Source organism: Dermacentor albipictus, chromosome 3, assembly GCF_038994185.2.
Source record: "Dermacentor albipictus isolate Rhodes 1998 colony chromosome 3, USDA_Dalb.pri_finalv2, whole genome shotgun sequence".
NCBI classification, from domain to species: Eukaryota; Metazoa; Arthropoda; class Arachnida; order Ixodida; family Ixodidae; genus Dermacentor; species Dermacentor albipictus.
In genome coordinates, this window is record NC_091823.1 from 144,782,677 (window position 1) to 144,796,057 (window position 13,381).

The 13,381-nt window shown below is 45.0% G+C and overlaps 1 protein-coding gene across 4 annotated transcripts in view; it reads left to right on the forward strand.

Moving 5' to 3' along the window:
- LOC135905312 (uncharacterized) overlaps positions 1 to 13,381 on the forward strand; it is a 112,207-nt gene that overhangs the window by 25,352 nt on the left and 73,474 nt on the right. For 3 of the 4 annotated variants that reach the window (XM_065436335.2, XM_065436336.2, XM_070536106.1), the window contains exons 3-4: positions 2,019 to 2,402; positions 12,596 to 12,895. In XM_065436335.2, the coding sequence (XP_065292407.1) occupies positions 2,019 to 2,402; positions 12,596 to 12,895 (684 nt within the window). The remainder of the gene's footprint in view (positions 1 to 2,018; positions 2,403 to 12,595; positions 12,896 to 13,381) is intronic. The other variant, XM_065436338.2, reaches the window with a different exon arrangement.

A 13,381-nucleotide genomic window follows, 5' to 3' on the forward strand; every position in this document is an offset into this window, starting at 1 on the left:
TACCGGAATGCCCGGTCTGCAAGAAAAAAACGGCACTTCTGAAACTTTTGCTCGCGACTGTACGTCAGGTAGGCCAGCTTTCTTATCCCTCTTGGAGCAAGCTGTAAGCTCCGTCGCCGGAAAACTAGAGTGCTTTCTGCTTCAGAACGAATCGTTCAATATGGTTGTCTGTGATAAAGATAGCGCGAAATGAACTCCTTATGATGTTCGGGTAAAAGGAGCCGAATTAGTGTGCTATGTAGTTTCATAGTTCGTTGTTTGGGTTTGAATGTCATGGCTTTGTATTTTGTAAATTTTAGCTTTATGCGCCATCCTTCGCACCATTTCGTAATTGTATTGACGTCATTCTCTAGAGAACTTCGGTCCACACCAGAGTACATGGAGCTGCACATGACACAATCGTCTGCGAGAAATCTTTATTTTGTCTTTATGTTAGTAGACAGGTCATTGATGTAGGCTAAAATAAACGGCGGCAATAGCCCTGTGCCTTCGGGAGAACCACAATGCACATTCGTCAGAGGGGAGTCGCGGTTCTTAATAGATGTGATGAGAATAGATGTAAAAGTTGTTTCAGCGAAGTGAATATTATATTGGGCAAGCCATGATTACAAAGTTTTACAAGCAAATGATTATGGGGTTCACCGTCTAATGCCTTTATGAAGTCAAAGAATACTGCGTCTATTTCTACCAGATCATCTATTTACAGCAGGATATCGTGTGCGAACTCCGCCAGCTGATTCTGACAAGATACCCTTTAACGAATCCAGACTGGCGCGGACAGAAATAATTGACTGAAGGTGCAACTTGTTCAGTTAGAACAAATAACGTGCTCAAGTAGTTTGGATGGTATTCTTAGTGATATGAGGCGCCATTTCTTTACGTCTGATGGTTGCCAGCCTTGTTGGTATGATTTTGTCGTTTATCCATCCGGGAGGCATTCGTCCATATTCAGAGACCTCGTAAACAGGCATGATACATGACGTGATAATGAAAGTGTATTTTTATTATCTTGCTAAAACAATGGTCACAACCAATGAAGGAGTCAGAACCACTCGAAGCTTATCTCTGAAGAAACCGTCCTTGTATTTCCTAATGGCTATATTGATATACTGCATGTAGTTTTCGTAAAAGCATCCGGTATATGCTCTCAACATTTCAACATGTTTTTACAGCTTCATGCTGCCTCTTCAACTGCGTCTTCGACAGTGGAAGAAGAAATCCTTCGAAGAAAATATCATTCATGTATTAATAGATATGGCGATACCGTGCAACATATGTACGCCGTAAAACAGTTTCACATACGTGAATAAGCATTAACGTTATATGGCGTGCACCATCACCATATTTGCCCAGTATATTTTATGGAAGGCAGTGAAAATTCAGCTTACCTGACCAAAGGAAACGCGAGGACTGTCGGTGTTCGTGTGCTCAGGGGTGTGACGCATAGCACCAGTGCTGCATCTTCGTCTGGCACTTGACGGTCATCCTATGCTGTCTGAAGACGCGAGGTTATGAACGAGCGTTATTTGACAAGCTGCATGCTCTAAGTTCACGCGATATACTTTACATTGTGTTACAACAGCTTCCGTGGCTATCAGTGGCACAAGCCAACACTACAAGAAGCAGATCTGGAATACGTACACAACACAACAATATCGCGACATGGATAGCCATCGCCATAGCGCAATCGCTGGAGCATCGCACGTGTAATGTAGATCATATCAAATCACTGCCACTAGAGGCAAGTTTGTTAAACCTTTTTGATTTTAGTTTCCCTCACATTTTTATATTTAGCTTATCACCATACACGCACGTAAACATTCAGAAATTGATTGTATAGGAAATGTTAACTAACGATGATAGTTATAAAAAAATATATACCATCTTTTCAGTCACGGCATAACACGAGGCACTGCAAATTTTTTTTTTTCGTCTATCCTGTGTTGCAATCCGTTCAATTGTATTTTTTCGCGGTGTTGTATGGCAGCTACAAATGTCGGTGCCCTGGATTTTCGCAGGACGACATGACGTCGCTGAAATATCGGCAAGACGTATTGAGCTATGCCTCGCTTATGAAGAGCCTGCACCCAGACGTGTCCCAGCCATCTGCTCTTGCTGAACAAGTGATGGAACTACGAACAGCCCAGGGCGAAATGGCCTTGAAGCTTCCTCTCTACTGCACAGAGTCATCACTGAACTTTTGCGAACTAGTGGACCAACTACCAGAACTGAATGATGTTCTTTGCTTCGTGGGAGCTGAAGCGGTTGAGATCGCCCACGGAAAACTTTCGCTACGCCTATACGAGCGTACAGAAAAAGTTTGTCACTTTCGCATCATGGAAGTACTTGCCGTATATCTACACTGCATTCTGGCTCGACATTCCTGTGTGCACACTCTCCAGGTATGACCTAGAACGCACGCATAGGGCCTCTCTGTGCTTCTGAAGGTTTATTATGTTTATTTAGAGGCCACAGACTCGGTATAATGACATCCATAAACGCTGAATATAGCTACTACGATTTGAAAGATACTCACATAACTACAATGGTATCTTTAATTCAACCCGGAGGTTGCTTAGGAACTGGTGATGAAGTAACTTGTTTCATCGAGCTTGTTAATTTCGCCAACAAACGACTGAAACATGCTAAGAGCAAAAATGCTTGTATGATTGCTTAGAACACAATCAATGCAGCTAAGCTTGCTAGAGCTGCAAAACCAAGAGATGGAGGAGACGATGTCATTGTTCGTTTCTGCAAGATATAGATAGAAATATTTGCATCTGGTGCACAAACATGCGATAACTTTTTTAACCCCTTGAGGGTAAATGACGTAAATATGCGGCGCCGCGAACAAGCCCAATATGGTCGATGGTGTATATTTACGGCGCCGTCTGTACGTTCAAAAAGCACGCCAATTTCCATTTTTTTTTTCTTTCCCGGCATGTGCTGCCACTAGGTCGGAATACAGGAATTTCGTTTTTCGCACCTCCCTGTCTCGGATTTCGTTGCAAGGTTTGTTTTAGAGCTAGTTTGCTCCGGCTCGTCTATATACTACCACTCGTGCGTTGGCGCGCGCGGGTGGGTGGTGGTTTCGGCTTCTTGTGCTCGCGAAACTGATGGCTATCTCGTCACTAATCGCTCAAAAGGCGACCGCCTGTTTCTCGCTCATTTGGTGCTCACAGGGGTGTGCATAGGAAGGATGCCGTCTTGTATGCGTTGCTTTCTTTTTTTTTCTTTCTTGGAGAAACGCGAAAACTAATTGCCTCTGGTTGACGATAAGATGAAGGTTAGCGGAAGTTTGTCACATGTTTCCCTTTTTTAACGGGCACTCAACCACACAGTTTTCTTGAGTGCGCTCACTTACGCAGCTCGCTTACGCTATGGACGTGAATATTAGTATAAGAGCAGGAACATTTCAGAGCTTCGAAATATTCTCGTGTGCGCATTTTCTAAACCTTGAACTATGTGTATAACAATGCACAAAATGTTTCACTCTTAGAAGCTTATTTCTTTTCTTTATTGCTTTTATTCATGAATGAACAGTGCATATGTACCAACGCAAAATATTTGTTTCTCACTTTACGGTCACCCTAGAAAAATTACGGTAATTTTTTTTCCATATAGGTCCCTCGGAAGAATTGGAACCTGCAATAAATAATATGGACACTGGGCGGTCGCATATGGTGAAACAAAATCGGCCCGAAAGGGTTATTCTAAACCTAATTTAAATATGGTGCTAATGCATAGCTTGAATTCTTTCGTAGCGAGTAGTAGACTGCCATTGTGAAAATTTTCTACTTCTTGTCTTCTGAACGCGGAAGCGATAAAATGTACACCCATGCATTCATTGTGTTCATCAGCAAACGTTTCATCAAAATGTCGCTATTATTAGCGTGCAAGATTTGTAGCTTGGTGAATCAGTAATTGCTCCTTTCAATGGTGTTCATAGAACCTATAAACCTTGAAAATTAAATATTTAGCTTCTAATGTTCACAGCTTTCGATAAATGGTCGGGACTCCCAGCTGGGCTTCGGGATGTGTATAGCTCTATCCTCAAGGCCGGACAACCGCTGTTTGATAAGACAGGTACAATCAGTACCGGCCCCTGTCACCAGCGCTCGGCGGTTCACACAGACTGCTATGCTCACCGTGCCATGAACCAAGTAAAACAAAACCATACACCGCTTTCAAAATGATGTCTGCTGGTCCGATTCCGTCAATTTTCTCCCAATCGGGTATCTTTCGTAAGCATTGTGGTTCCTTAATGGCCGAGAACATGGCCGGTTGCACGTTCGTACCTATTTTACAGGTAGGTACCCGGCAGTAGTTAATTTCCGCCTCCGACAAACACGACGAATGATCTGCCAGAATACAAAGAACCTAGCTTCTTAGTGGGTGTGCCTTTTGAATACAAGTAAAATGTAGTTTTTATGTTGGTATACCTTCATCAAAGACGCGTTTGTTCTGTATAAAATGTCTTGAATGTTGCAATTTATAAACATGCGACGTATACGTACTAAAACCTTGCCTCACCCGAACAGATTTGTACAACATCAAATTTGTTCTAGCACCAGTGATTGCTTTCTAATTTGTAGCAGTGGAATAAGAGACGCGGTCTTTTTGGACTATACAATTATTTTATTGTGTATGGTATGTACGACGGATTGAATTCCTGAACTGAAGAGCTCGAAGTGCCGAGCTTTCTGTCACAATTTGTCAAATACAGAATTTACTGATTTACGGTTTTAGTAACTAAGTTTTTATTTACTTTGCGGCACTTATTTCAATTTTTAATTACTACCTTCCGCTTTTCGTGGCACAGCCGCTCGAAACAAATCCTGCGTATTGCAGTGTTTCTAAGTTTTGATCGATCGACGGAATTAGGCGCCCTTTGTTATATTTTACGGGAAGGGAATACATGTTCATAAGGTACTTTCGTAGTGCGCACCTAAGCATAGCTGATATTGGTAATATAGGTATAACTAATATAGCTTCACTCGCTGCCGCGCCCCTAATGTGCTTTAATTGTTTATTTCTCATCGGCTCATCATTGTTTCCACAGAAAAATGAATGTATGGCTCACACTGACTTCGCTCGGCGTTTATCTACAGTTAAGCACGCGAACTATCAACCAGTGATTTTTTTTTCAGACATGAGTCATACGACATGTGACAAGCAGCTGTCTCTCATCGTCCAGTATCAGCAGTGAATTGTAGCCCGAGAGATCTGCTTGTGTTCCGACCACGATTACACTGGCGCTAAAATTTTGGCGTTGGTCTGAGATGTAATATAAGGTTCTTTTTCTGCGGTGACTAGCTGTGCCATAAGGAATCGGCTTGGCATCCATCAGTTGACAAATATTTCTAAACATTGCAATAAACCCACGTAGTCTGCGCAATGGTTTCCCGAAAGACATTGAGCTTAGCAATTTAAGGCGAGCACTGAAACTTATTGTCTTTGATCTGTATCTGTCGCTGTCAAAGATCGCTATGTAGAGTAAATACTGAACATACGGCAACTTCGGCGCAGCGAAATTCCTGGCCGCAACAAAACAATGAGCTGTAGCAAGTAAACTGCTTCATCGGCGTTGTTCTGAGGCGAGAGCGTGAGTGAGTGAGTGGAACAACCTTATTCGGTCCACACTAGACGGGAGTTAACTCAACGTCACCTGCTAGGCCTACTCGGGGAGCATCAGCCGAAACCTGATGGCCCTCTCGTGGGCCCTCTGGACTACCATGACATGAGAGGTCTGGTCGGGCGTGTTATTAAGCGTCATCATTTCTTCTTGAGTGAAAGGGAGACTGGCAGATGCGCAGCCTCACAGGACATGCTGGAAGTTCGCATAACCACCACACAGGGAACAGTCCGGGCTTTGGAACCGTTCGGAGTTTATTGTGTGCAGTGAGATTTATTTATGCTTGCAGATCCCGTTGTACGAGCAGAGAGGCTCGGGTCGCCCAGGAGAGGCCGCGTCAACCGGCGCACGGTCAGTCAAACCTTCTGAAGCCGAATGCGCCTCCTCGTTGGCGTTGAGCGAGGCACCCGCAATGGTTCGAAGGTGCGCAGCGAAGCGGGACAATGAGTGTTGTGTGAGGTTTTTTGCGTTCTGTGTGATACGTAGGGTCTGGGGATGCTCCATTCCCATCAGAAGGGCCCTAAAAGAGGCCTTGAAGTCTGAATAAATTGTACCATGTACACCGTCCACCAATGCAAGGGCAAATGCAACCTGCTTTGCAACGCTGGACCTAGAAGTGCGGATGGTAGTGCAGCTGAGGACTTTGGAAACACAGTTGATGACCACTGAGGAGAAGACTTCTTTTTGAGCATTTGAAGCAGCGTCTAAGTACGATGTTCGATCCCTGTCCAAGTGGACACCGGCGAGCAGAGCGTTACCCCCGGATCGTCTTCGCCCTTCGTTGTAGGTCGCATGCATATTGCGTGGCATGCAATGTACGAAAATCATGAATCTTACGTCCTTGGGCAGCTTCACATTGTCGGGACTAACCCAGCGGGGTTACGTCCCGGCGTGCCAATTATGGTTCTGCCCACTGGGGTACCAGAGGGTCTAACAAACTGAGAAAACTCTTGGGCCTCAACAATTTCTTCGAACGTATTGTGCATTCCCCAACTTGAGGAGGTCTGTGTGCGTTCGGACGGGGAGGCCGACGAGAAGCTTGAAGATTGTTCTGATTAGGGCATTGATCTTTTTGTGCTCCAACACGAGCCAGTTGTGCATAGCCGCCAAATAAGCGAGGTGGCATAGCACGAATGTGTGGATAATCCTGATCAGAGTGTCCCACCTTATTCTGCGCCACCCGTTGGCGATTCTTCGGATCAGAGCGAGGACGCTTTCTTTGTTGGGACAAATGCGTTCGAGGACGGCTCGATTGGCCCCCTTAGACTCAATAAATATTCCTAGGACCGGGATAGTGTCCACCCGGGGAACTGGCAAGCCATTACCGGTGAATAACGTAATGTGGCTCTCGGTTGCTGGCTTCCAGGACCAGTGAGAAAAAACTCTGGGCCTCTTCTTGTAGAGTAAGGGCTCTGATTTAGCGGGCTAGCACCTTAGCCCGGTAAGGATGAGATACAACTCCATCACATCGATGGCCTTTTGCAAAGCACCCTCAACCTGATGCTCACATCTGTTGGGGCACCAGATGGTTACGTCGTCCGCGTAGATCGTGTGGTTAGTGTTCGGGATCTTGTTCAAGGCCCTCCACAGGTTGATTATGGCGATGTTGAACAGCGTCGGAGAGATCACCGCCCCCTGAGGTGTTCCCATTGGTCCAAGCTGAATTTCATGGGTCAAGCACTCGTTAATATTGACTCTAGTGGCCTGCGAGGAAAGTAAGGAGCGCACTAAATTGTACGCCCGCTTGCCGACGTGAAACACTGTAGACTCTTCAGAATAAAAGTCATGCGATATGTTGTCAAAGATATTTTCCACATCCTAGCAGAGAATTGCATTAGTGTCGGCGGAGGGGGAGCCACTTATCTGGTGCTTGATCAACCTCATGGCATCCTGATTCGAGAGCGCCAATCGAAAGCCAGTGATGTTGTGAGCATAGCATTCGTTAGACTCGAGGTGGTCAGTCAGGCGGTTAAGCGTGGCGGGCTCGGCCATCTTCCTGACACATGACCTCAGAGAGATGGGCCTTAGATTGTCGATGCTCGGCACCTTACCTGGCTTCGGTATGAGTACTGTGTAGGCTGCTTTCAAGCTCTTGGGAATGAGGCTGCTGCAACAGATTTTGTTCATCTTGTGTGTAAGAAACTCGATTGAGTCGTTGTCAAGATGGTTCAGCATTTTGTTGGTTGCCCCGTCTGGCCGAGGGGCACATCTGCCGTTGAAGGATGCGAGAACCCGCTTGACCTCAGCCACGGTAAAATCCTCGTCCATCGATGGCGCATCGCGCCCTTCGTACTCGGGAAACTAGGGGGCACCGGATCGTCCGTAGCCGCCAGGTGCTTGTCTATGACCTGCTCCGTGACCGTCTATGACCGCCTCCGTGACCGTCTGGAGTCGAGTAAGAGGCCAAATGGACAGCTTTCGCCAAAGCTCTCTTCTTACTGGAATTGGTGCACCCATCGTGCAGTAGGTACGTAAGGAGTCTCCAGCTTTTACCGGTCTTCAGCTGGCCCGCCATCGAGTCGCACAGCTCGTCTAATTGCTGCGTGCACAGCATTTTGCAATCTCCTGTTATGGCGCTGAGTCTTCCCTCGCGCGAGCGGTGCCTGCTTGGCTTCCAGCAGATGTGCGAGCCTACTGTCCATGCTGTCCACTTCCAGATCACCTGTCACCTCCTTGGTGGCTCTAGCCACATTCTCTTTTATGTCGTCGCACCTAGAGTTTAGGTACTTATTTTGGGTGAGGACGCGCTCACAGTGACTGGCTCGAAACAAGTCCCAGTCAGTGAACTTAAACGTCCTCGTCTTGTTACGGCAAGCCTTGAGGACCGCTTCGATGATGCAATTATCGCTGCCTAGGTCCATGGCTGTGTTGGTCCACCTGACGTTTTCAAGGTTCTTGACAAAGGTGAGATCCGGGCTCGTATCTATGCACACAGTGTTCTCTCACCTGGTCAAAAAGTCTTTACCGGTCCCCAGCGTAACATCTTCCTCCGTTGCCGTGTGCCATACGTGTCTACCCTTCTTCCTAGTGGTGCGATAGCCCCACGCCTGATGCTAGGCATTGAAATCGCTCATGACGATTAGTGGTTGACAACCGGCAAAATGCAGGGCTTCATGAAAATGCCACTAGCCCTGACTCTGTGAACGCCGTGCCCGCAGTAAACATTGGGTAGAAAGACACTGTTTATTCTTAAGTTGCGCATAGACGGCTCGATGGGCAGTTCGGCCATGACGTACTCAACTCCATTGTCAGCGGGACCGAGGTCTCGCTGAATGCACGTGAACCTTTTACTTGGCTTGCAAGTTCAGTCCAATTTATTTCCTACAAAATGTTGGGGGTCCTCCAGGCAAAAAGTTGTCATAGACAACTTTAGGGGACCTGGTGACCATACAGACAGCAGGCAAAGTGATACATTTACAGAAGAACAGTTTGAAAGACTTTATATCACATGGTATTTTCAAATAGTGAAAATAATATACAATCCAAGAGAAAAAAAATCAAATACAGATATGGCTACTACGAACATACAATGAAAACCTAAAAACATGAAAAAATAAATATGCACTTGTGTGAAAGGGTTCTTCACTCATACAACAAAAAATGTTTTATTTAAGACTTCAATTTGCAGAGTTTCATGCTGAAATTTATTTGGGAATTCACACGCTTTATTAATGCCGCTATTTGATACGCGAGCGCAACCCTTCCAAACTTTGTGCGTGTTCGCGGTGTTGTTATCCGTTCGTTACGCACTGCATAGCGAGCTGACATTGTGCGTGCTGAATGTAGCAGGTTATGTTTATGTATATGCAGCAGGAGTTTGTAGTCGTATATTTTACTCGCGTTGAGCAAATTGTGTTTAATAAACAAAGGATTAGTTGGTAGATCTTTGGGTTCACCATGATAATTCTCAAGCACTTTCTTCAGTAATACCTCCAGTTTGTTATAATTCGTAGTCTTTGTAGTGCCCCAAACTAGTGTGCAGTAGGATAAACGGGAGTAGAAGTGGGCATAATATATCGCTTTCTTTAGCTGCACAGGAATGAGATCTGATAATTTGAATAATAAACCAACTGTTCTGCTTAGTTCTGAGGTTAGTTTGTTTAGGTGTGTATTCCTTGACATACCTTCTTCGAACCACACACCTAGAAATTTCTGACATTTAACCGTGCTATGGCGGTGTCCTGGAATGTCAGCGTGAGTTCACTGTCACATGTTTTGTTGGTGGGTTTCAACAAGGCGTAGTTAGTTTTTGTTAGGTTCAAAGCTAATTTATTTGCATGAAGCCAGCTATCAAGCTGCATTAGGTAGTCGTTAATCGTGTTCTGAAGGTCACCAAGTGTATGCGCAGAAAAAAATATATTGGTATCATCAGCGTAAATTACTAAATTTGAGGAGTTAGGTATATCAAATATATCGTTTATGTAAAGTATAAATAGCAAGGGCCCAAGAATTGACCCTGAGATACTCCTTGTTTACTGTAGTAGTTGGAAAGGTAGTGGAGTGGGAAAGATAATTTTGAAAAGATCTAAGGCAACGCCACGAATGCCGTAATCATGAAGTTTAACTAATAAAATCTCATGGTTAACACAATCAATGGCTTTCATAAGATCAATGAAGAGACCAACGGTATAAAGCTTATTTTTAATGGGATCCATTATTTGATCTTTAACACGTAATAACGCTAGCTCTGTTGTTTTATTTGTGTGAAAATCGTACTGTGCGTCATTTATTACGTGGTGCTTAATCATAAAATTCACGAGGCGCGTGTTAATAACATTTTCAAAGACTTTGCATAGCACTGGTAGCACCGAGATTGGCCTGTAATTACATATGTCACTGAGCGCCCCACACTTGTGTATTGGGCATATGCGGGTAAGCTTAAGATTGGAGGGGAAGATTCCAGTTTCCAGCATTCGATTAATTATATGTGTTAGCGGTAGAGACATAACAGACGCAACATATTTAATTGGTACAACACACAGGTCATGAATTCCTGGCGAGACGCTGTTCTTTATTTTACCCAATAAGTATTCCACCTCTTGTGGACTTGTCGGAGACAAAGATATTGAGTGTATCGAGCTGGCGCGTTTCTGCACTGAATTAAGACAAGTTTCAGTACTAAGGTCTCTCTTGCTGGAAATCTGAAAATCACCGACGTTAGTGAACTATTCATTCATATCTGTGAGTGCTTCAACATCCGTTTTGCCATAAGCAAAAGGTGCAATGTTTATGGGATGCTTCAGTTTCGAATTGCGTGACAGATTGTTGACCTCGTTCCAAAGCTTTCTAGGATCAATAAATATCCTAGCGAAAACACTTTGATAATAGCAAGTCTTAGCTTTTTTCAAATCTGTATTTACTTATTCCGGTACTTTTTTATTCAATGAGCAGAGCAGCGTCATCTGTCTGTACAAAGGCGTGATACATCTTATTCTTGGTTTTGATCGTTTTGTACAAGCATTGACTAATCCAGGGTTTACGAATTCCTTTTCGCCTGAACAAGCGGGAAGCATCTTGAACAAGCGGGAAGCATCTATCATAGATAGCCTTAAGCGTGTGAAAGAAAAGGCGGTATGGCTTGTCAGGGTCACTTTCTGCGTAAACCAGGTTCCAGTTTGTAGCTTCCAGCGCATAATAAAATTGACGTAGCAGATGTGAATTTATCTTACGATAGTTCGAATTTTCATGAGAGTCGAGCCTGTCGCTGGCGAGTGACAAAAATGTAAAGATAGGAAGGTGATCACTAATGTCGAGTGATATTATACCACTAGTGCAATTTTGTTTGTGGTTGTTTGTAATACTGATGTCAAGTAAGGTGGCACTGTGGTCAGTAAGACGAGTAGGTTGCGATATGACATTTGAGCAAGCAAATGAATCATGAATAGTTTCCAGCTGTTTACAAGATGCATCCCCACTGAGCATGTCAATGTTCACATCGCCCATGATAAGAAATGGACTACGCATCAAATGAATTTTCGCAGTAACGCTTCTATAAAATTAAAAAATTCAGACTTATACCCCGACCAGAGTAGATACCTCCTTCCCCCTTCAGTGGAAGTCACTGTTCGGTAACCGGGGAGTTTGATGGATGATGATGTGAACGTTTCTTGCAAGGCGATTACTTGGGGTTTCCCCTTTACGCTCTTTAGGTATTGTCGAAGGGTTGCCTGTTTGCTGAAGAACCCTGCGCGATTCCACAACCACATTGTTGTGACATTAGTTCCGTTACCCATGTTTGGGCTTGGGTATGGATAGCGAAAATGCCGCATTCAGACTGGCACCCTCCGTCGGGGAGGCAATGACGAAGTGCAAGTTCGGGATTTGTGCTGTAGATGTGCTTTGCAAGGATCACTGGCTGGTCCTCTCCAGCATAAATATTCTCACGCGGAGGGCGGCCACGCCCAAAGGAAGGTGCACGATCATTTCGTGTACGCAAGAGAGACCTGTCTTTATGTTGGAGATGGCATTCTTGAGCTCAGACAGCAGTTCTACCGTCTCCTCTCCCCTCGAGTCATCCAGGGCGCAACGCTTCACTGTAACTGTCTCGATTGGGGCCTCCGCCGTGTCCATGGACGACGAGAGTGCCGCAGGCTGAGGCGGAAGAAGTCCATAAAATTGAGGCTTCATGAGCGCAGACCCTTTTCAGTGGGTTTTGTCTTGTGTGCGTTTTGAGGGGCCGTCTCCGTCTCCTGCAGAGGGCCGTTCTCAAGGCCACTGTAACAACTGCAAATCTATTGAAGAACCAGAGGGCCATGCTTAGTGTTCCCAATAATTAGGTCATTCTATTACTCACTACAGAACGACAGCTTTTTCAGACTTTACCTGAGGTTGCGCTACTAGCATATTTCATATTGCATGCAACACTCGTCTTTTGAGTTCGCGCCCCGCAGCCCTCATGTGTTACTTGTTTTCTCTTCAGTTTTTCGGCACGAAAAGTATTGACGCCAGTTTTTTTTGCAGTTCAAGTTCGCAACGCAGAAATGCCACAGTTTCGATCTCCTACTCTGCCACGCCTTGAGCCGGTCTACGTCATTGCGTTGCATTCATCTGACAGGCTCTACCTTCAATACTGAGTGCACTGCCCAAGTCTTCGGTGCCATCTCTAATCTGCTCAAGAAGCAGCTATTCGAGCTTTCGCTAGAATCGCTCGTACTTGACGGAGATGTCGATGCGCCCTTGCAAGAATTCTTGGCGAGCCTGTCCACCACAGAAACTCTCAAGGTGCTCGTGGTCGTTAATGTCGCAGTCACCAGCCCTCAGGTAATTATTTTTTTATAAGTGTACGTACGCCTCTAATGCCAGCCGCTTTAGAGTTCCGCGGCATCGTTGGGGTATTCTTGGCATTGAGTTGATTGGTTTATGTTTACTTGGGTATGTTCAAGTTGACGTTTCACATGCACTAGTTGCACTTACTGCTTACACAGGTATACTAAAGGCTTTGTCCCAAGGCTTTAATGTATCATTTGCGTATCTAGGATGTCTCACCCAAAAACCCTTGCTTGGGATAACAAGTATTTATTAGTCTCAGGTATAATCTGTGTCATCTTGCGAAAAGTCTCAGGAGCGTCACGTTTCTATACGCTCAAAAGAAAACGAAAGAAAGAAAGCCAAATTTATGTGAAGATGCGTTCTGAAAGTTTGAAGCTACCTTGGCGATTTTCGGAGTGATTTCTGCGCTGTACCACATCACCACGGTAGAAGGAACAAAGCGGCTTCACCACGTCGCGCTCAGCCTGCGCAAGTTTT